Source organism: Trachemys scripta, chromosome 5, assembly GCF_013100865.1.
Source record: "Trachemys scripta elegans isolate TJP31775 chromosome 5, CAS_Tse_1.0, whole genome shotgun sequence".
NCBI lineage: Eukaryota > Metazoa > Chordata > Testudines > Emydidae > Trachemys > Trachemys scripta.
Genome location: NC_048302.1, coordinates 133,017,349 through 133,041,133, shown reverse-complemented (window position 1 = coordinate 133,041,133; position 23,785 = coordinate 133,017,349). Strand labels below are relative to the sequence as shown.

Sequence of the window (23,785 nt, the reverse complement as noted above, 5' to 3'; positions counted from 1 at the left end):
AAGCAGTTTATCTGATGCAAAAATAATTTGGGTCCTTCAGATTTACTGGCCTGGATCATCTAGTTGGATGGAAACCTAGGGAAGTGGACTTTGTGGGAGGAAATCCCTCAGTCCCTTCTTTTGGAGACTCGCCACATCGCCCCTTTTGGGTAGGAGTTTGTATGGAAAAGGCTGCAGGGCCCACCCCAAACCTGTAAAATCCTTTGATCTACATGAGGCTAGGTTGTCCGTTTGGAGGCTTGTGCCTTACTCAGCAGTGGCTGTGGCCCCTGGGCTACGCACCTAAACTCCGTCTCTTTCTTTCCCCTCACCTCGGTAACATGGCTCCATCAGAGCCTCCCTATTAACACAGCAGCCTCCAGAATCAATTTCCCCGTCTGTGAAGTGGGATGAAAATAATTGTCAAGTATCAGAGGGGTAGCCGTGTTAGTCTGGATCTGTAAAAAGCGACAGAGTCCTGTGGCACCGTATAGACTAACAGACGTATTGGAGCATAAGCTTTTGTGGGTGCATCCGACTAAGTGGGTATTCACCCACGAAAGCTTATGCTCCAATAGGTCTGTTAGGGTATGTCTACACTACCCGCCGGATCGACGGGTAGTGATCAATCTATCGGGGATCGATGTATCGCGTGTCCTCTAGACGTGATATATCGATCCCCGAATGCGCTCCCCGTCGACTCCGGAACTCCACCAGGGTGAGAGGCGGAAGTAGAGTCGACGGGGGAGCAGTGGCGGTTGATCCCGCGCCGCGAGGACGCGAAGTAAATCGATTTAAGATACGTCGATTTCAGCTACGCTATTCTCGTAGCTGAAGTTGTGTATCTTAGATCGATTCCCTCTCCACCCACCCACCCCCCAGTGTAGACCAGGCCTTAGTCTATAAGATGCCACAGGACTCTTTATGAAAATAATTGTGTCTCACGGAAGGGTTACAGTGCTTTGGACTATGTAAATTGCTATAGACGTGCTAACTGTTTATTTTTATTATTATTACAAAGTCTGGATCTGAATGGCTCATTCAAAACAATTAGATTTAAGTGCCTATCAACACTGAATAAGGAGGTTAATCTTTTTAACAATACACGAGCCTTTAAACTGACACAACATTTCCTTCCTTTCTTTTAGTTGCATGAGTTTTTCAATGTTGGCAAGGGAATATTCGATGACATAGCACGAAGATTTCCAGTGTACGCTTTGGACTTCACTGACGGTAGGTTGGCCAATGTTTATAGAAGCACTGGCCTGCTTTTAATTCTTGTGATATGATGTCCTGTTTACAATGTGAATTGAATATGTTCTTTGATATCTCTATTGGCCCTTTTTGTTTAAAAGAAAATCGGTATAGAAACCTATAAATAATTTCTGAACTGACATGATTTAAGGACTTGAGAAATTTGCAACGTTCTCTTCTTAATGAAGATGTTTGTTTTGAGCTAAATTAATTCCCCGTTAAATTGTATGTTGATGATTACACTGATTTATTGTTGGTATCTGCAAAGGAACATGAATCAAAATTGATCATAAACTAATCTGTTTTAATTGGTACAGTACACTTCCCTTCTGCAGCTGTCTGTGTAAGCCAGCCATCGTCTATCCAGAGATGTTGTGGGTGTTGAGCACTGTTACAAATTGAAGTTATGGGAGTTTCAGCAGGATGTCTTTTACAAACAATGTGGTCTCATTAAGGTTCATAAGCAATACAGAGAAGCATAGGGCTATAAGCCAAACTAGTTATTATACTAGGGTTTAACTACCTGGTTTTATTATTATAGTAGCGTCAATCATAATTTGTAAATGGTCATGCGATTGTATCCAGTATAATTGGCACTAGTGTGATCACTGTTGGAATACTATGTCTGGTTCTGGCGTCCACAGTTCAAGAAGGATGTTGATACATTGGAGAGGGTTCAGAGAAGAGCCACGAGAATGATTAAAGGATTAGAAACCTGCCTTATAGTGATAGACTCAAAGAGCTCAACCTTCTCTCTGTCAAGCTAAATAGATTAAGGGGTGACTTGGCTACAATCTGAATACCTACATGGGGAACAAATATTTACTAATGTAGCAGTGAAAGATACAACGCGATCCAATGGCTAGAAGCTGAAGCTAAACCAATTCAGACGGCACATAAGGTGTACGTTTTTAACAGAGTAATTAACCATTGGAACAATTCATGGTGGATTCTCCATCACTGACAGTTTTTTCAGCCAAGATTGGATGTTTTTCTAAAGGATCTGCTTTAGGAATTATTTTGGGGAAGTTCTTCGGCCTGTTTTATACGGAGGGGGGCAGACTAAACAATGGTTCCTTCTAATCTTGAAATCTATAAAAAAACACGCATTTTGGGGAGTCTGCAACTGTTGTAAAAACTGTCTCAGGACAGAACCTTGGCTTACAAAGCCTCTGACCAACAGCAGTTTTTATATTCTGTTCGCTGGTTTTGAGATCTAGGAGTAATGGAAGTTTTAATTTATTACATAAATTGATTTTGGGGTTCGTTTAACTCAAACGGCTCCACATGTGACAATGAAAGGTGCCAAACAATGTGTCTTGTTAAAACAGGATGGAGACTTCCTTACATTCCCATAGAGCCAGTGTCCCAAAGTTTGCTGCCCCACAGGAAGCTTTGGCTTTCTGCCAGCAGGAGGTTCACAAAAGCTGATTGGCGATTTGAAAAATTAATTTTTCAAATATATTTTGCAGTTTGTGAATGGCGCAAACTGGTGGAGCCAGATTTTGCAACCACAGGGCCGATGGGTCGTTAGCGACGGGCTGGGAGAGCAAGTCTGCTCCACGCTCACCCAGCAGCAGCTGCTCCTGTCCCACAGGGCAGGGCCCAGTTCCCCACTCTGGGCATTGCGACCTGGCGCATGGGGTCGTAGCACCATTCAGGTTTGGCCCAGCCAGTCATGACGAAGGGGCAGCCAGCCCAAACGTGAGTCGGTGGCATTGCAACGTGGAACATAGAGTCTGGGTCACGGTGCTCCCATGTGTCAGGTCACAACACCCAGAGTGGGGAGTCAGGCAGTGGGGGCTCGCTCTCCAGCCCCATATGAACGTTGGTGTCATGCCCCTTCTTTTGTCCATTTTGTAGTATGCTTGAAAAGTCACCTAGAGGCAGGGCGGTCAGCCCCCAGCCCTCTTGTTAGCGCCCAATGCTGAGGGCAAGGAACTTTTTGCCTTCTGCACTGCCATTCTGCTGAGCTGAGTGAAATGGGTCTAGTTTCCTTTATCCTCCATGTGCTCCATACCCAGTTGGGCCTGAGTGCTGAAGGTGTCTCCAGGCCCTCTGTGACTACCATAACTGTTCGGCAGCAGCTAAATGTTTACAAGGTGGTGAAAAGACAGAGTTTCAGCCTTTCCTAGATTGTCCCCACTTGCATCAAACCCTTAGCGCTCGATTTTTCAGAGTGTATCGTGTGAGCCAATTGTGGGCAAAGATGTGCAGAGAAAATTATTTTCAGAAGTGGAGCTCAAGTGCCCTAGTGCAGCTAAAATAAAAATCATTTCTTTGCATATGCATTTTTGTGTTTGTCTGGTGGACGGGGAGATAATTTATCTGAGTTATGACCCCAGCTCTACCTGTGACTTGCTGTGTGACCATGGGCAAGTCACTCCATCTCTCCATGCCTGGTTCCTCACATGGTATTGTGAGGATAAATTAGCATTTGTAAAGCACGCGGAGTGCCTTCGATGGAAAGTGTTGGAGGAGTACTATGCAGTGTGTCGCTTACTAAAATGATCCATGCCTTTGTTACCTTAGGACTAGACTATATCTGCTCACTCTACCCGGGATGACTCAAGGGCCACCCTGTAGCTTCATCAGGGTAGCACACAGATGTTTGCAGGCAGGAACCCATCATCCCAATGCTCTCCACTCTACATTTACTGAAAATTGAATTCAGAATCCAATTCAAGATCCTTGTTCTCACATTAAGAACGTTGACTGGGCTCTGAACCCTGTTTTCCCAGAACCATCTCTCTCTCCTCCGAACTGTGCTACGCTGCTCTGTGACGTCAGCCGACAGATCCCACGTTTCTTTTGTGTTGGGGAGAACGGAGAGTTTCCAGTGGAAAAATTCCTAGGATGGAACCAACTTTGGCAGCAGATCAAACTGAGCCCAAATCTCTCCCCTGCAGACCATGCTGCACATCACATCTCTTAAGTGAACTTTTCCCCAAAGCAGCCATATAACAATGGCACCCAGCACTGAAGGAATCTACCACTAGTCCCCATCGCTGTGAAGAACTAGCCTAATAGAATGAAATAGAGCTGAGCCTTCAAGGGGTGATGCATATATATATATGTGTGTGTGTGTGTGTATGTATGTGTATCTTTTTGTGAGTGGCACAGAGACTACAACAGGGAGTGCTATACAAATGTCTATGAGAGCTAGGCGGAGTGAGGAAATTCCATTTTGTGAAAGATTTCAAAATTTGACTTCGTTCAAAATTGGAATGAAATCTGAAAACTTTGAATTTCCGTGAAGAAATTTTTTTAAAAATGTTTTTAATTAATCATAACACTTTGTTTTGATTTTGACTTTATTTTTTATTCTACAAAATTTTAAAAAAATGAAATGTAAAGCCATTTAAAAAAAATGACCAGCCATTAAATTGTCTTTGGAATGTCATAACTGTGTGGGGGAAGGGAGGGATTTTGCTGTCCTAGTGTCTTTGTCCTCACAGTGAAGATAAGGGATCTAGCTAAAGAAGAATGCTTTAGTTCCGATTTTCTATATTGTCAGACTTTTTTTTTTCCTGAGTTTTTCTCCTAAACAAAAGTTCACCAAAATGACACAATTTTGCAAAAGCATTTTGATTTCAATGGCACTGTGGTTTCTGGTGAGCTCTACTATAAATAAAGACTGTAGTATATTTTTGTAGTTGGTGCTAAAAATTGGTTAAGAGCAGGAGCGCCGTGAAAGAGGAGTAAGTATGTGTTAGATGAGTTTAGGCAAGGACCTTCCCTTGTTTTGTGTTTGTGAAATACCTTGTGCATCACTAGCTCAAATAAGCAGAGAAGTTTTGTATGAGCAGTGGTCACAGCTGAAACTCTGTTCAATGATTCTCAGCACTGCACCATCAATATACTTAGCATTTATGAAATAACATGAATGGTGCAGTCTGTACAGAATATACGTGGAGGGGCTGAAATTCTTGCAGCAATCAAGAGCGCAGTTATGTAATTCTTTAAGGATACATGGGATGAAAAATAGATGAGAAACAGTGAGCATCTTCCACAAAGCACCAGGCTGGAAGGAGAACAAGACCATGAAGTTTCTGGATCATCTCAAAGCAACATGGTACTGCAAATGGGGTATTTGAATGAGCCAAACTAAGAAACAGCCACGCATGCCTCATTAGAGGTTCACGTTACAGAGAAGGCATTGTTTTTATTGAGGAAGTAGAGAGTGCAGTCTGAGCAGAAGGCACAGTAGCAATGTATGACCAGACCAACAAGACAGCCATTAAATTGTCTTTGGAATGTCATAACTGTGTGGGGGAAGAGGAGGGATTTTGCTGTCAGAGTGTCTTTGTCCTCACAGTGAAGATAAGGGATCTAGCTAAAGAAGAATGCTTTAGTTCATAAGAGAACTGTTTTTGTGGCAGAAAGACTAGGGGTGAAATCCTAGCACCTTTGACGTCAATGGAACCAGGAAGTCACAGCAGGTTTCTAGGGGTGTGTATGATTTGTATAGAGATTGTCTTTCTTGTCTGAAGCACTTGGGTTTGATCCAGTCATTTGCATAATTCAAGTGTGACACTTATAACTGTCAAAACTGGGAGTAAAATGAAATGTCTGGTGAGCTATGAACTGTTGAGTTCTTGCAGTGCGGCTCGTGGAATTTTGCTTGGTTTCTATAAACTTTGATCCAGCAGCAGTTATCTTTTAATAACTTTATTGATATATTTGAGTAACTCTTCTTGTGACTTACCAGTATCATGTACAAAAATAATAAAGTGATAGGGCCAAATACAGGCTTTCCCGTTGCTGAACTTGTCCCTAAAAAATTCTGAAGATTTTAGCTTAAATTCCTGATGAAATCATACAGATTTTGGAAAAACTGCCTACGTTTCCCCTCCTAACCCCCCAAAAAACCCTGTTGTTTTCTCTTGATTATATATAAGATTTACACATTCTTTGCATTCTTAAATGTTTTTCCATTCCTTCAGTATGTTTTTGGGGTTTTTTATGTATAATGGCTTTTTTTGTGGTTTATTTTATTCTACCAGTGCAATACAAAGAGAGAACTTTGAAACAATTTAAAGATGTACAATGATGATCAGCTAAATGAAAGTCAGTGCACTGAAGTAAGATACTGTGTTCCTGGATTTTGTTCTCAGCAATAACACTGACCCTCTATGTCCTTGTGATGATCAGTTAGCTTCTCATTGCTTCAGTTTCCCTGTCTCACGGGATTTGAGATAAATTATTGTCGACCCTATTCTTCCACCTTACTCATGTTGAGTAGGACCTGGGAATGGGCAATAGGGGATGGATCACTTGATGATTACCTGTTCTGTTCATTCCCTCTGAATCACCTGACATTGGCCAATGTCGGAAGACAGGACACTGGGCTAGATGGACCATTGGTCTGACCCAGTCTGGCCGTTCTTATGTTATGACCTCACATGCAAGTTTTGTTGTTGACATCAGTAGGATTGCCCTCGTAGGCCTTGATCCTGCACAGCACTTAAGCACGCATGTAACTTTGCTCAAGTGAACAGTTCTATCGAAGGACTACAGACATGAGGCGAATGATGCATGTATTTGTGTTTTGCAAGATCAGGGCTATAGTGAGGTACAGTAATACTCAACAAGATCAAGATGTTTATAAAGAACTTTTAAAGGTAAAAAGCTTAGTTTAAGTGCTATAATTAATCTGACTTGTTGGAAAAGGGCATGTTTTGCAAACATGCAAAGTGCCTTAATTGACCACTGCATCATCTAAGCCTGCAAGTGCAGTTTGAGCCTGCAGCTTCCCTTTGGTAAATACTCACGTGCACTTAAATAGGTGGCCACTCTCCTAATCTGTCTGTTTTGCTCTCTTGCTTTAAGTGCTTGATGGGTTTTGCCTTCCTAAAGCCCCATCTCTGGCCATGTTCAAGTGCCAAATTGTACAGACTCTCGGCATTTCCATGCATAGCTTGGGCCCCTCTTGTTGAAAATGAAGCCTATTAAAATAATATGGATGTGTGTGAATATACATCCTCCTAAGTGGACAGAAGTCTGCAGGAAATAATAAATAGCCGAAAGAAATACAAGTTATTAAGTTGGTAGAATCCCCCTGAGCATTCTGTGTATTTTCTCAAATTCGGTTTCCTGAACCTGAGTGTATTTTCCCTTTGCCCAAGAAAGAATCGGTTGAATGTAGAGCGTTCCAGCTTAAAGGACGTGTTCTCATAAGCAGCCTTCCTCTAAGGAAAAAGAAATTCTTCATTCTGGCCATCTGTGCTCTTCAAGAATACAAAGCAGACTCTCTTCTCGCTTTCACTCTTCCCGCAAATTACAATGAAATTGTGTTGTTCTTAATTGGGATGGATCTGTGAGGTAGATCAGAAAGCCAGATCTAACCTAACAATTCATAATACAGTTAAAAAATCTCTCTAATGTGGCACTGCGGCATGAAGGGTGTATATGTTGCCCTTCTTTAGGAATGACTCAGGATATCCTCTGCCAAGCATTTTTTATAATTTAAACATGACTGATACTTTGTTTGCCTTGGGTTTAAAAGATGTGGCTTTGTCTGTGAAGCACATCAGTGTAATTGAACTTTCCAGCTGATTTTATTCAATAGCTAATACAATGGGAAAGGAACACTTGCTTTACTAATAGTTAACCTCCCACATCTCCTTGAATGTCTTAAGTTTATTCAATAAACGTAAAATTAATAGGTCTAAGTATGTCAGCCCCCAACAATTATGTTCTAAACATGAATATTAAAGTAATTTGAGGCCAGCAATACTCTAATCTGTGCATTTTCCAGAAGATGCTGTATGGTGTTTTGGGGGTTTTTTTAAGTCAGATAATTGAATATGTTGGAAATGATAGAGCACAAAAAATAGAGCTGTCGTACAAATAAGCCTGGTCACTGGCAGTTTGAATTTGTAGCTGTGCCTCCGTTTTGAGTCACAGCTTCTCTAACAGTCAAGCACTCAAATCTCAAAGCTGGACTGCAAGCCGATTGTGCTGCAAATGTACACTGCCCAGTCAGAGGAAGGTGGCTTGTTTTTCCACTAGTTTTATTAGGCTGTCCCAAGTGATATACTGTCATGATGCATCCTGCATTTTTTTCGGATGAAGTGGACTGGGTCAGTTTCTGGGCTGCAAATAAATCTGTTCGATCTCTCATCAGACATTGACTTAAAAGAAAAATGTCATTGTGATAAATATTTGACGTTAAAAATGCTAATTTTACACATGGGATATTTGTACGTACAGAAAGAAACAGCAGCTCAATGAATTTGCAGTGTTGCTGTAGCTGTATTGGTTCCAGGATATTAGGCCATGTCTATACATACAGCTGAAGACCCTCTATGCCGATGAGACAAGCTCTCCCACCGACATAGCGCTGTGCGCAGGGGCTCTTACGTTGGTGTAATTTATGTCGCTTGGGGGTGGAATATTCACACCTCTGAGCGACAAAAATTTTGCCGACGTAGGCTGTAGTATAGACATGCCCTTTGAGACACAAGGTGGGTGAAGTAATATCTTTTATTGGACCAACTGCTGTTGGTGAGAGAGACAAGCTTCTGAGTTGCAAAGAGCTCTTCTTCAGGTCTGGGATAGGTATACAGAGTGACACAACTAAATACAAGGTGGCGCAGATTGTCTGGCGTAAGTAGTTAACACACATTCTAATCTAAGGAACCATTCAAGGTGAAGTGACCCATTAACACCCCTGCAGTCATAAGACAAAAAAGGGGGGTTTAGTGGGTTACCGATTGTTGTAATAAGCCAAAATTCGAGTGTATTTATTTTTAAGACCCTGATTTTTAGTGTCTAGCAAAGTTATGAATTTAAACTCCCAGGCTTTTTCTTTTGAAGATTTCCTTTGAGGACAAGGACGGAGAGGTCAGATACCAAGTGATTGCTTTGTGAAAAGTGTTCGCCCACAAGTGATATAGTGTTTTTGTCTTATCTTTTTTTGTAAGAGTTCATTCAGTTGGTCCAATATAAGATATTACCTCTATCCACTTTGTCTCTTTAATATCTTGGGACCAACACAGCAAAAACAACACTGCATATAACCTTAACAAAGGCATTCTTGTATTGTTTTACTTGTTTTTGTAAAATTATCAAATCAAATAAACTGTTTTTTCCCCTGTGTGCTAATGATTCAAGCCTATAGCATTATCAGATTTCTGTCTGGGACAGTGTAGTTCCTGGTGGTTATTTTTCCTATCAAAAGCACTATGAGCTGAGAAGACAATTGATTAGTATGTTGAAACTAACAAAGGACAAATCACAAAATGTTCATATGCTTGATTTTTAGTTAAGAACCCCTAACATGTGGCTGCTGCTTTGATCCTCATCCAAACTGTCCAAACTTCTTGGGTCTGGAAAATTAAGCTGCAGGTCTAACAAAAACATGTTTTCTCTTGAGATTTCCAGTATTTCCTGTTTCTGATGATGCTAGAATGTCTGTCTGCTAGAACAGCCTACCGGGTGGCATTTTGGCACTTCTGATTCTGGTCTGTTTTGATAAAGTTGCCCTAATTGTAAGCTCAACAGTCAAAAAGTATGTGAAAGTTGACAGAATGTTACAATAATCTATAACCACAAATGTTGATGGAAAAATAGGTCAAGTTGTTTTCAATATTGAATGTTGTCAACAAGTGCAAGAAAACCAGACCAAGAGACTAAATTAGTCCAAACAAAAAAGGCCATGGTGATATATTTCAAGGATTGTGTTAAGATCATATTTGGTAAAACAAGAAGCCGTGGAACCAGAAATTAATGAACCCAAATGGGTGTGTCAGGTATTGGGCCTAATTAGAGGACAAAATAATGAGGAGATGGGGTATTCCACCCTTCACTCTCTTTTTGGGTCCTGAAAGAGATTTTTGGGGGGGACGAAGTAAGGAAGAACAGACAGAGGCTACTGAAGCAGCCATCATGACTGTCAAACCCACCATTTCCTGGGAACCCTGGACCTTCATCATCCTGATTCTGAGATGTCCTGACTAGACCGAGCCAGAGAGATGGATCCAACCCTACCAGTTCCAGATGAATCCCCAACACCAGCAGAGATAAAACGGGGTTGGACTTTAACAATAGCATCTACAACAGCGGCTCCAGCCCATCTCAACTAACATCTTCTCTTTTCCCCACCAGGACAGTTATTACCATCTTTAATACCACCTAAGAGACTATCACACAAGGGATTTTCCCCTGTAAAGACTCTCTCCAGGGAAAGGGGTATTGGTAAAATAAAAAGTCATACTCAATAATTTACATTTAACTTGTTTCCCTTCTTTTATTTATTTTTTTTAACAAAAGGTTAAACGGATTTTTAATGGTGTGTTGGCTTAGGTACTAAGCAGGCTGAAGGGCCTCTATACCAAACCCCAAACCATGTTTAACATCTTTTAATGTTGGATAGTGACTGGATTTATGTTAATATATTTGGGCCATATATTTCATCTAAATTAATACAATGAGTCCCAGATGGGAGTGCAGAGGTGCGCTAAAATGAAAAATAATTTACCTTTTTTTAAAATTCAAGCCTCCAAATAAACCTTAGGCTTGAGGTTTGGTTGTTACTTTATCCCAACTGGTTCGGCTTCCTTCACCTAAGTCACTTCCTTGGTCCCTAAGAAGTATCTGTAAATAATTTCTAAATGGGAACAGAATGAAAAATCAAATATAGTTTGTAAATAACAAACAAGAAACTCACCTCAACAGAAATGGAATTTTCCTTAATGAAGGTAGGTTTTCAGGTTGAAACACTGAACATTCTTTCATACCTATGTTCACTACTTATGGGTTATCTACCATAGCCTGCCTTTGTACTATAACTGGGCATAAACACCATCAGGAATTGTATCTTTTAAATGGATGCAGACTACATTTCCAGTTTTTCGTTTTAGCATTTAAATTATTGTCACCAATAACTAAAGATCTGCATGACTGTCTTTGAGTGACGTTTTAATGCCATAGAATCAACTGTGCTATTGATTATTAATACTGCTATTTTTGGTTTGTTTCAGGGATTATCGGAAATAACAAGGCCATAGGAAAATACATCACAACGATGATCTTTTTATATTTTGCCTGCCTCCTGCCATCCATTGCATTTGGTTCCCTAAATGATGAAAACACAAGAGGAGTTATTGGTGAGCTTATCAGAGTTGCTTTATGTCTGTTTGGGGGAAATAACGAAATAAGCAAGATCTGGTGGAGGAGATGCCGGTAAGGACTTCTTTTCCAGTAACAATGTGGACAGTTGTGCTCCGACCTTATTTCTCTTAATAGATTAAAAAAAAGAATCTGTATCTATATACAAACTTTTCTGGTATCCCTGGGTGCATAGACAAGTACAGACCTAATTATTGTGTTCTGTGCTACCCGTGTTGCAATGACAGTAAAGGTAATCCCATGCACAGGGTTGTAAGTCCACACTTGCCATGCGGTTTGTACAACATCTAACACAATGGGGCCCCGCTCCTGACTGGGGCTTGGGGTGGCTATTGTAATACAAATAACTAGCCTGGTGGAAGACATTTGCGTACTCTTCTAGTATCACCCAACCTAGCCCCGCTGTCGGCCTGATTCATCTTTGCACTGAGGCCCCTTGACACTTTGCTTGTAATTCAACAGCAGCTTAGTGTAGATGAGAATCCAGCCCTGTTCTGTCTACTTCTTATGTGTGAAAAATTGCTCCTTGCTTCACTTTAAAACAGTGGCTCTCAAACTATGGGGTGTGCCTCCCAAGGGAGGTGCAGGAATGTGTCAAGGAAGGCGCAAGCTACACGTGTGTTTTGGGTTTTTTTAGGCGCTCCAGCTGTCAGCCCCGCGCAGCTCGGACTGTCAGCCCCAGGAGGCCGGGGCTCATGTAGAAGGGCCGGGCCATGCACACCAGGGAGGCGGGGGAAGGGATGAAGGGGACAACCGGAGCCCCGTTGCCTTGGGCTGACAGCCGGAACCCCACTCCCCGGGTTCAGGCTCTCCTCCCCTCTTCCCCCTTCGCTCCCCCAGTCCCTCCCCAGGAGGCAGTGGCAGGTCTCCAGCTGTCAGCCCTGGGGTGGCAGCAGCAGCAGTGAAGCAGAGAGGTTGGCAATGGGGCACTAAGTCTGCTGTGTCAATACGTCAGTATCCCTTTGCCACCCTTATTTTTGCGCTGCTGCTGCTGGTCGGCACTGCCTTCCGAGCTGTGCGCCCAGCCAGGAACCACGGCTCTCCGCTCTGCTGGGCCAGCAATGGATGTACGTGTGTGTGTGTGTGTGTGGAAGGGGGGCACAAACGATTACAGACCCAAAGAAGGGGGATGCAATCAAATAAGTTTGAGACCCACTGCTTTAAAAAAGTCCCTCTGCTCCACATGTGAAAGGGCAGTTGCCTGGGATCCCAAGTCTCCCTTTAGACTATTAATGTAAGTTTGGTTATGTACCATCGATTTGAATTCCCTAGTAATGATTGTGCCCTTTGTGTATTAACTGCTATCTGTGGGTAGTCCCTTGTTTGAATAGTCTTGCTCTCAGTATGTGCTGTTAGTGGCTAGCATTCATGACTTGGGTGGTTTACATTAGTGCAATAATAATCTAGCTGATCATTTGTAAATACTTGGTCTTCAAAAAGACATTTTTTCATTATTTTTAGATGTGCAGAAGACAATTGTTGGCCAGTGTATCGGTGGACTTCTTTATGCTCTGTTTTCAGGGCAGCCTCTAGTTGTGCTCTTAACCACGGCTCCTTTAGCCTTGTACATCAATGGTAAGTTTACCAAAGCATATTGCGGATGGAGGAGAACATACTGCACTCAGAATCGGTGAGATGACACACTCGGAGAGCCTTGCATTCTTTAGAGCTGCACTAAGTAAATCTATCCTAGGCCTACAGCTACACAAAGCTAAATGTTACAGACCTGCTTTCAGCCCTGCAAAAGGGATTTAGGGAGTGTTGTTTCAGTGAGATTTCTAAATGGAAAAAAGTATACAGTTGTTGTTTTTTTATGAGAATAAAATTGAATTTCCATGGGATGTTTTCTGTTCTCACTTGGGAATAAATATTTGTAGGCATTGAGGATCGGGGACTGCAATATGCATCCTTAATATATAGTCCTGATCCGGTGTGATGAGTGGATTTTCAGCAATGGCTAACCAGTGAGAGTAGCCTTTTTTTTTTTTTTTTTTAAGCTGAAGGTACAGGGTAGTTGGATCCACCAGTATTTGCATTATAGGTCCAATAAGTCAAATTACAGTGGGGTGGTTTGGTGGCTTAGCTCTCCACTAGAGAGATACTTACTACTTGGCTACCTTCAAAAGAAACATTTGAACAGTCTTGCCCTCCCCTCCCTCTCCCCACCCCCGTATCATTCTTTAAATATTGGTACTGACATTATGTTAATACTGTTTTGACTGGTCCTCTGCTTGTGCTGAGCTACCAGTGCTTATTAACAAGAACCAATTGGATGTTCAGATGTGCTCTATCAGATTTGGTTACACAGTACCTAGAAAATTCAACAGCAGTCAGATGGTCAAGATATGTAATGCAGGACCTCTCTCTCTCTTTCCCTTCCTTTCCTGTGGGCGTTAAACCTCCCTTTAGATTTGGAACAGTCCATAGTGTTGACAGATGGAGTCGAAACTATTGCCCGTTCATTGCATTTGAACCAATTAGTGCTTTAGCCAAATACAAGTTATTGGGCTCAGTACAAGGATAACTGGATGAAATTTAATGGCCTGTGACATACAGGTCAGACTTGGTGATCTAATGGTCCCTTGTGACTTGAAACTCAATAAATCTGAATGGTTTAGATATAAAATCTTAAAAACATGAATCCACCACCGAATGTTTTACTGTTGTTGCAGTGATCCGGGGGATCTGTGATGACTACAGCTTGGATTTTAGTGCTTTCTACGCCTGGATTGGACTGTGGAACAGTTTTTTTCTTGTGCTGTATTCTCTCTTTAACTTCAGTCTTGTAATGAAGCTCTTTAAAAGGTACCTCTTCCTTTTTTTCAAGGGAAGTCCCATTTCGATTATATTATTCAGCAAACAGAAAATCATATGTTCCAGAAGTTCCTAATTGTGAACTTGCTATAAAATCTATGGGCTTGTCTACATGAACAATTAGTTTGCAGCAAGCTGGGGTATGAACTGAACCCAAGCTACTCTGTCATGGACTGATTTTCCATGTGGACCTTGCTGATGTGTGTTTCAAAGAGGACTAGATCAAAGCACATTAATGAACGGTTAATATGCATCAGCAGGGTCTGCAGGGACCGTTAGTCTTCAGAATGGTGGTGCACTATAGATTCGTACCCGCACGTTGAGCAAACTAAATGTCATGTAAACAAGATCTGTGTTACAAAACTAGAATACTCTCAACTGAGAATATATAGTTTTGGTTTTGGACAGTATGTGCTCATTCCAGTTTTTAGTACTTCTGTTTGCAAGATGTTTTCAAGACTTGCTAGTTCTATCACCCAAATCAGTGTTTAACTAAAATCTGTGCACTTGCCTCATAAAATAATAAGTATATTAATATATTGGGGGGGTATTCAGACTTTGTCACTCTGACCATATTAATCCATGGGAGCTTTTTTTTTTTTTTTTTTTTTTTGTAGATCAACAGAAGAAATCATTGCACTTTTTATATCGATCACATTTGTGCTTGATGCACTCAAAGGGATTATTAAAGGTAAGCACTGAAAGAAGGTGGTATTTTTCAGTTCTGATCCACGCTTAGTTTTACTGTAGAAAGACAGTAACTAGATTCCAACCATAAATTCAGTTTCTTTTCAATGCAAACCATGCTATAGAACTCCCAGCAAAATGTGATTTGCAGTATACACAGCATTTGTTGTCTATTAAGTATTCATTAAGGGTCTTCAGTTTTTCTAAACTGTGTTGATGGGAAGATGATTCATGACAAGGTTTTATTTTGGATATGTAGGCTGTTTATAGACACTCTTGTTTCAGCTGTTCTGTTAGGATCAGAGACTAAAATCGAAAGGAGAAGGTGCAATTTAATGACACTGTAGAAATTTTTGCCTCCTGCCACCCACGTACATTTTACTGAACCGTTTCGTTTCTCTTTCAAAGCTCTGTTCAACAAAAATTCGCCATCATTTTAGATTCATCCTCCCTTCCGCCATCAATAGCACAGTGAGCTTTGGGGCAAGTGGGGCATAACAGGGTGGGGAAAAATCCTTAACCCTTTGAGTAAGCAAACTGGGCTCTGGAGCCCACGTCAGTTGTACTGGACTATGTGAAAGCTGGTCCTTGCAGTCTATGCCCGGGCTGAAGGGATGTAAAATGCAGAGTGCTCTAAAGCGTTGTGCTCTGGCTGCCCTGTGTAGATCCTGCTGGTGCACTCTAAAAGGTACCTAGAGCACATTAACTTAGTCCTGTTTGAAACAGGACGTCCTCAATGCAAACTAGGTACCGTTTAGATTGCGCTATGTGGAGCAGGTCGAGCACAGCCCCTCTGAAAATCGCCAGGGTTCACCTCCAGCCAGACCTTAACTGCGCAGTGCCCCAGAGCCCTCTATACACAAGGCACCACGAGACTGCTGGGTAACATAAAGACCCTCCGCCTGTGGCCATATACGGAGGGAGACCCACACACATGACTTCAGAATGAGCTGCCATACCAGTCCAGCTCCCTTAAAGGGAAACATACAGGTTTGCAGCAAATGCCTGTCAGGATGCACCTAAAGGAAGCGTTTCTGGTCTCTCCGCCAAACCAGTCACAGTTCATGGTTTCTCTGCCGTACACCTCTGCAGTGTTGGACCTTGGGTAAGCGTAACAAAGCTCCTGCAGTCTTTACCTTCACCAGACGCAGGCAACAGGATGGGGCATGAACAAGAGAGAATCATAGAAGATTGAGGTCGGAAGAGACCTCAGGAGGTCATCTAGTCCAATCCCCTGCTCAAAGCAGGACCAACACCCACTAAATCATCCCAGCCAGGGCTTTGTCAAGATGGGCCTTAAAAACCTCTGAGGATGGAGATTCCAGCACCTCCCTAGTTAACGCATTCCCGTGCTTCACCACCCTCCTAGTCAAAAAGATGAAAGCTCCTTGCAGAAACTGCATGCTAAAGGCAGTGTTCCTTTTGCCTTGCCTTGACAACACTTTGAATGAGGGATTAGCTGATGTTATTACCCTCCCTCTTTCCTACCCCCCACCCCGCTTTTTTTTTTTTTTTTTTTTCTTGATACTAACAGGGCGAAAGGGGTTTTGAGTTCTGCTGCCTTGAATCCTTTATAATTAAGGTGGTCCCATGGTGTGATTTTAGTTCTTAGAACCTGCAGGCTCTGCTCTTTATTGCACACTCAAAAAGTACTTAAAAAAACATTATTCAGGCTGCAAAATGAAGCACTGAAAAGTTAGGAAATGCCAGAATTAGGGTTGCTTGAGCAATGTTAATTTGGCCCCTTGTGCACATGCATTATGATACAGTCTTCAATTGCATGACCACGGACTACTTTATCGATAGGACCCCAGCCTAATTCAGAGCACAGGATGGGTTGTGCTCACTCAAAGATGAGCTCTTCTGTATTTTTTCTCCTCATTGTACAATGTGTGGCCCCAGGCCTTATTTACTGCACACTATTCAACCTGCTTTGAAGACCGAATTATTAACTTACCATTTTCTATGGTGCTGATAACCGTAGTTTCTGAGTGCTTCACAAACGTTAATTAAAGAGTTCTACCCCCATTTTACAGATGAGGAACTGAGGTACACAGAGATTGAGGTCCAAAGTATCCACTATTTTGGGGTGCCCAATTTCATGCCTAGGACCTGATTTTTCAGAGCATTTTACAGCATTTCTGTGTTGAAAGCTCAGCTCCCATTGATGTCCATTGCAGCTGTGAGTACTAGCACTTCTGCAAATCAGACTCTAGGGTCTCAAGCGGATCACCCAGAAAATGAGGAACATGCAGTTAGTGATCACCTGTGGCATGTCTGGTTGTAAGTGACTTGACTAGCATCACACACAAACTCTGACAGATTCAGGGATAGACTCCAGTTCTATGCAGGACACCCTCGAGACCTGTACAACACTCGCCCCCATTAAAAATTAAAACAAAAAAACCCAACCACCTCTGCTACTTGAACTAATGGAGTAACCAATAGTAGTCGCTGTCATCATCTGTGGATCAGAACTAAAAGGGGGTTCACGGATATTTGCTGACAGCAGAGGAATGATGAGTCATGAATCCTAGGTTCCATTCCAGGCACTGGGGGGAAATGATCTAATGGGCACAGACTCTTCTGCCCTTTTTGTCCTCTCTTGTTCTACTGTCTCTTCCCCATCCCCAGACATGCGTCTGACGAAGTGGGCATTCACCCACGAAAGCTTATGCGCCAATACATCTGTTAGTCTTAAAGGTGCCACAGGACTCTCTGTTGCTTCCCCATCCCTTGCTTCCCATCCCCTCATCTAACCAGTCCCAGTCTCCACTCCTCAGGCTTCTCATCCCAAGCCAGTCTCCTTGCCCAGTAAATCCTAGTCTCACCCCTTTGGAGTTTTCCCTCCCCACCAGCTCCTCATCCAATCTGTCTCTTCCCAGCCTCCAGTCATCCCCTCTTCTGACCACATTCCCCATCCCTGCTTGCTTCCAGTCCCAGTCTCCCTCTCTGAGCTCCGCATCCAATCTGTGCTGTTATCCACTCAGTTTCTTGTCCAGTGTCTTTGCCCAGCCAATACCATTTCTTCCCCTGGCTCCTCCCCATGGGATACACTGATAGATACTCCCAGGGTCCTTGACCAGCCGCTCCCAGTTCCAGTCTGCCATCCCAGCCCACTGGTTCCCAGTCTCTCTCTCTCTCTCTCTCTCTCTCTCTCTCCCTCCTTCGTTTTCTGTTTGTCTCCAACCCCCCCACTCCCAATTCTCCCTGCCAGCCTCTGGTCCCAGTCTACTCCCTCTGCTTCCTCCCTTGCAGGTCTGTCTCTTGTTCCTTCTGTGTTCAAAGCAGGCAGCGTCCTCCTCCATGTTGTCTGGGCTCAGCAGGGGAGAGGGGGCACTGACTGTATAGGAAAGGCATGTTCCCTGCTCTCAAGTTGAATGCTTGGTCCACAGCAGCCCAGAACTAGAATTGCAGGGAAAGCCCTGCTCACCCCCTGGCTGGAGCATGCCCAATGCAGACAGAATCTTCAGGGAATTTATATGCAAAGCAGAAACAAATTTCAACTTAGCACATGTGAACTGCAGTTTTTAAATGGCTTATACCTTGGCCAAATTTAGGCAGATTTTCCCAGGGATGCCAAAAGGCACATCCTTTGCCAAACTTCAAGTCCTTGCTCCAAAGCATGGGGGCACTAGAGCTTCTCAAAGTAAATGTTCAACAAAATGTATTTTCCCCCCAGCCTCATTCTCAGAATGGCTGAACCATTTTGGCTGAAATTTTCCAAAAGAAATTCAGCCTGATGCGGACAAGCAACAATTAAAACTTCCGCCCCAATGGTTAACATTTGGCAAAGTTTTTTATAATCAGCTGAAACCAGAGTCTTATAATGGGGTGGTATCAGGCAAATTTAATATTGGGCAGTGCTACCAGCCCCACCTATAACAGATGTAGACATCTCAAGGTCAGCTTTCAGCATGGGCCATGGGAGTTTAGGAGCACAGCGCTTTCACATTAAAGGACGTTCTGCATTAGAATGTGTTTAAAACTGCCATGCTCCTCACTGCCAAACTCCATGAGTATTACTGGCTTTTCTAAGTACAGCCTGTTACACTCTTCCAAATATCTGTCTCCCCGTCTCCTTGGATATTTAGGTTCACCATTGCTATCCCCGCTCTGAGATGGGTTGATTTTACTACAGTATGAAAAAGCCACACGTGTGTCCAGTATACCATATTGAACGTTGGAAGGGTGTGGGCAGAATCACTGAAATGAGGCTTTCACAGACCCTTTTGATCCTTTGTAAATTCTCCTATGGACTGACCGAGTGATGATACCCGGGGGTTATGAGAGGCTGCATGGACTCCGGACTACAGGACCTGTATCCAGGGGCTCCAGAGTTCTAATCCTGACTCCTGCTTGCTCCATAAACCCAGCAAAACACTTGACTTTTCTATGTCAGTTTTTGCCTATCTTATTATTGAGGGACAGCCATAGAATCATGGAATATCAGGGTTGGAAGGGACCTCAGGAGGTATCTAGTCCAACCCCCTGCTCAAAGCAGGACCAATCCCCAACTAAATCATCCCAGCCAGGGCTTTGTCAAGCCGGGCCTTAAAAACCTCTAAGGAAGGAGATTTCACCATCTCCCTAGGTAACCCATTCCAGTGCTTCACCACCCTCCTAATGAAAAAGTTTTTTCCTAATATCCACTAAACCTCCCCCACTGCAACTTGAGACCATTACTCCTTGTTCTGTCATCTGCTACCACTGTCTAGATCCATCCTCTTTGGAACCCCCCTTCAGGTAGTTGAAAGCAGCTATCAAATCCCCCCACATTCTTCTCTTCTGCAGACTAAATAATCCCAGTTCCCTCAGCGACTTCTCATAAGTCATGTGCCCCAGCCCCCTAATCATTTTTGTTGCCCTCCGTTGGACTCTTTCCAATTTTTCGACATCCTTCTTGTAGTGTGGGGCCTAAAACTGGACACAGTACTCCAGTAGTCATGTGGCTCGGGAGATCAGAAGATTTTCTGCATGCTGGCAGGTTGCATAGCACATCAGCTGGCAGACACTACGCTGCTATGCCATTCCTGCTACCCTAAAAGCATTCTGTCAGGGAGTGCATCCAGCAACGCACTGCTCCCAAGGAAGCTCACGTTTGTTCCTTAATTTGCTAAGCTATGTTGCTTTTATATATGCTTTGCATATATAAAATATGCCGGAAATTAGAGAGAGGGGTATTATCACATATCAAACACATGCATTCTTCTTACTATCCTAGTGACAGTTGTTTTCAACTCATGGCCCAACCACCTAAGCCATGCTTCTGTTTGATCTTGACATTTGCACTCTACAGGAAACGGTTCTGTAACAGCTGAAGCAAACAACAAAGGTGAAGTAGAGGGAACAGAGGAACTAGACATTAAACTGCCTTCTGGGACAGTTCAGTTTAAAGCCTACAACCTGCTAGTTTAAAGTGTTTTCTCTATTGAATTTGTGCAAAGAACTTGGCTGTTCTGTAGTGTCTCTGAAAAGAGAGCTGAATATTAAACACTAAATCCTTGTTACATTGCAGACTGATCTATCCAACTGCCAATCATTCCAATCAGCACACCCATTACAATAAGTAAAATACGGATGAAAAATCAGCTACATTTCCCCAACATTTAATCCAAAGTGAATACATATCATCTAACTGCTACATTTAAGTAAAGTGTGAAGTGACACAAATCAGTAACAGTCTTGACATTTATGTTAAAATCTATGCTCCATTCTAAACCTACTCTGTGTGTTGTGTTCAGGTATTACTGTAATGCCGAATGTGAAATCACTTACTGTTCCCAGAACATCTATGGTAACTAGACCAACAGGATGACTTAAAATGTCAGCATTATTTTGAATTTCTTGGCCTTTTTTTCTTTTTTTGGATCTGAACCTTGTCAGTCGTCATCAAAGCAAAGAGTGTTTATTTCCATCGGGTTAACAGTCAGTTGGGAATAACTGAGGCTGTTAGAGATCTTTAACCCCAGCCGGCTATTAATCCTCCTGAATTATTGCCATTGCTATTATTGGGAGTGTCCTTTAATGGTCAGAGCAGTAGACTGCAGGTCAAAACTTCTGGGTTCTGTTTACAACTCCAGCACTGACTTTCTGCCTAGTCATTTCAGCATTCTGTGCCTCAGTTTACCGATCTGTAAAATGGGCATAACAATATCTACTTTACAGGGGTGTTGCAAGTGTAATTAATGCAATAGGATATTCTGAGATCCTCAGAAGAGATGTGCTATTGAAATGCCAAGTGTTGTTATAATCAAGGTATTATTTAATACCTTTGTGATCGCTTTCCTGCTGAGTTTCTGAAGTCGTCGTCGTGCAATGTGCCTGAGAGATCACTGGCATTGACTTCTGGCTGTACTAGGCATTGCTGGGATATATAATGGCTAGATAGTACGTTTTCCAATCAGATTTCAGACCTCTACTTTAGGAAAACTCCAATGATGGTTCAAAATTTCAGAATCATCCAATCCAAAGGCTTGGCCTTTATTATTAAAAGAAAACTAGCAAGACAATTTTTGCCCAAAATGCTGTTCCTCAGAAAAATAAGGTATGCATTAACCTAAAGCCACTAGAAAAGTAATAATAGTCCAAGGGAAACTTATTGTAATAAATATTCTCCTGCCGTGTTTGCTGCATTGCAGAATTGTGTAATTGCATTAGAACCTCACTGAAACTGACAGTGAAAGTCATTCTAGCAACAAAAGCAAAATGTTCAATGTCAAATCTGAGAAATTTAACAGATAGAACATGAATTATGCAAATTATTTGATTTTTTTTTAACATGCTAGTTGTAGCCTGAGTAATTAAACTTATTTTAAAAATACACATCCAGGTAGCAAACTGAGACCTTTGTTATTGCACAACTATTTGCTTGCTTTACAATTATCACTTATCCACTCCTTTGTCTGGAGAGGAGGGATAGCTCAGTGGTTTGAGCACTGGCCTGATAAACCCAGGCTTTTGTGAGTTCAATCCTTGAGGGGGCCACTTAGGGATCTGGGGCAAAATCAGTACTTGGTCCTACTAATGAAGGCAGGGGGCTGGACTCCATGACCTTTCAAGGTCCCTTCCAGTTCTAGGACATACGACCATTAATTTATTTATCCACCTATTGCATTTTATAACCTAGATTGTCAACTCTTTAGGAAATCTTTTTACTGCCTGTTTGTGCAGTAGTGCCCAGCGCAGTGGAGTCCTGTTCTTTGTCTGGTGCCCCAAGACACTATTGTAATAGCAATAGTATTAACCTGGGAGTCATTAAAATGGCACTGTAGTTAAAAGGGTCATAACAACATTTGGGTAGGCTCTCAAGCAGGAATTAAAAGTTAGCTCCATGCTCCTATGGAAGTAGAGCTGGTCAAAAAAATGCCAATTCTATTTCATGGGATTTTTTTTTTCTATAAAAACTTTATAGTTTTTGTGGAAAAACTGAAACATAAAACTGAAAAAAAAATGTGGTTTTTAAAAACCATTTTCAGGAAAAACGTTCAGTTTCTGGAAACCAAAATATCACCCCAAAATTTTCATTTTCTGGGTTTTCATCAACCCGGGAAAGTTTTGAGAAAAATGTCTGCCAAAATGTTTATCATTTAAAAAAAAAAACCTTTCAACGTTAAAAAATATTTTGACGAAAACATTTCAGCCAGGTTGACACGCAACTTCAAGGTCTCCTAAGTCACGTTCCACTTTTGTTGGCTGACTTTCTCCACAGTGGCTGGCACGTATCTCTCCCCTTAATTGACTTCCTTTTCCATTGCTCCTCTCCTCCTGGCTGGTTGCTGTCTTTTATCTTCCTCTTCGTCCACTACCCTTTCCTGGCTGCCTCTTTGACTAATGAGTTTCCCAGACTCTTGCTCATCACATCATCTGAGACCAGGGCATCTTCCATCAAGTATGGTCAGACCCATCCAGGACCAAACCTTCCAGAAGTATTCCTCTAATACTATTTTGATTTTAATTATAGAATGGAATAACATATTTACAGCAGCTACTCTGTTCTGTCAATATTTAGCTGCGGTCTCTTTAATGTAGATTATCTCACTATGTATTTTATGGACCTTATGAAGTATTATAGGGTATTTAACTTGGATAGTTATAGCAGGCCTGTTTGCGTTTATCATTTATTGAGGTAAATTTTTAAGCTAGTTATGGTAGGCCTGATAAACCATAATATCTCAATGCATTTTGCAAATTCAGATGTGGAGCATGTTTACAAATGTATTATCTCCCAGTTAATTTGTCTGTCCTATAAAACCGAACTTGGACATCTTTGCACTAGTGAGTGTAGGAAAGTACTTACTGCATGTTCATAATAGTAACTTTCCTGAGTATACTCTACCTTGGATGTTTTCAGTTGTTGCCAAGTGCATATTTTTAGCATACTAGAGCAAGAAATGGCCACAGCTTACTTCTTTACATTTAAAGCCATGATTCAGTGCATGGAGCAAAACCAGGTAACAATATGAGGATGGGGAGGGGGGCGGACTTACATTTCTGTACTCTAACTTACAAATGGCCTAACTATTTTCTTAAATTTATAAAACAAGCTACGTTTCATGCACAACTGAATTATAAACTCCTAATAATCTGGTTTCTCTTACCTTCAGTAGTGTGAATGGTGCCATTAGAGTACTAGACTATGCACAAGTATCAGAGGGGTAGCTGTGTTAGTCTGAGGCCTTGGCTACACTTACCCGGTAGTTCGGTGGCGAGCGATCGAACTTCTGGGTTCGACTTATCGCGTCTAGTCTGGACGCGATAAGTCGAACCCGGAAGTGCTCGCCGTCGACTGCGGTACTCCAGCTCGGCGAGAGGAGTACCGCGGAGTCGACGGGGGAGCCTGCCTGCCGAGTGTGGACCAAGGTAAGTTCGAACTAAGGTACTTCGAACTTCAGCTACGTTATTCACGTAGCTGAAG

General features: G+C 42.2%; 1 protein-coding gene across 1 annotated transcript in view; it reads left to right on the top strand.

Annotated features, from left to right (window-relative positions):
* Positions 1-23,785, top strand: part of SLC4A11 (solute carrier family 4 member 11) — a 148,760-nt gene that overhangs the window by 108,037 nt on the left and 16,938 nt on the right. Inside the window, exons 9-13 of the mRNA XM_034772551.1 lie at positions 1,128-1,212; positions 11,220-11,345; positions 12,829-12,942; positions 14,040-14,172; positions 14,799-14,872. Coding sequence (XP_034628442.1) covers positions 1,128-1,212; positions 11,220-11,345; positions 12,829-12,942; positions 14,040-14,172; positions 14,799-14,872 — 532 coding nt within the window. The remainder of the gene's footprint in view (positions 1-1,127; positions 1,213-11,219; positions 11,346-12,828; positions 12,943-14,039; positions 14,173-14,798; positions 14,873-23,785) is intronic.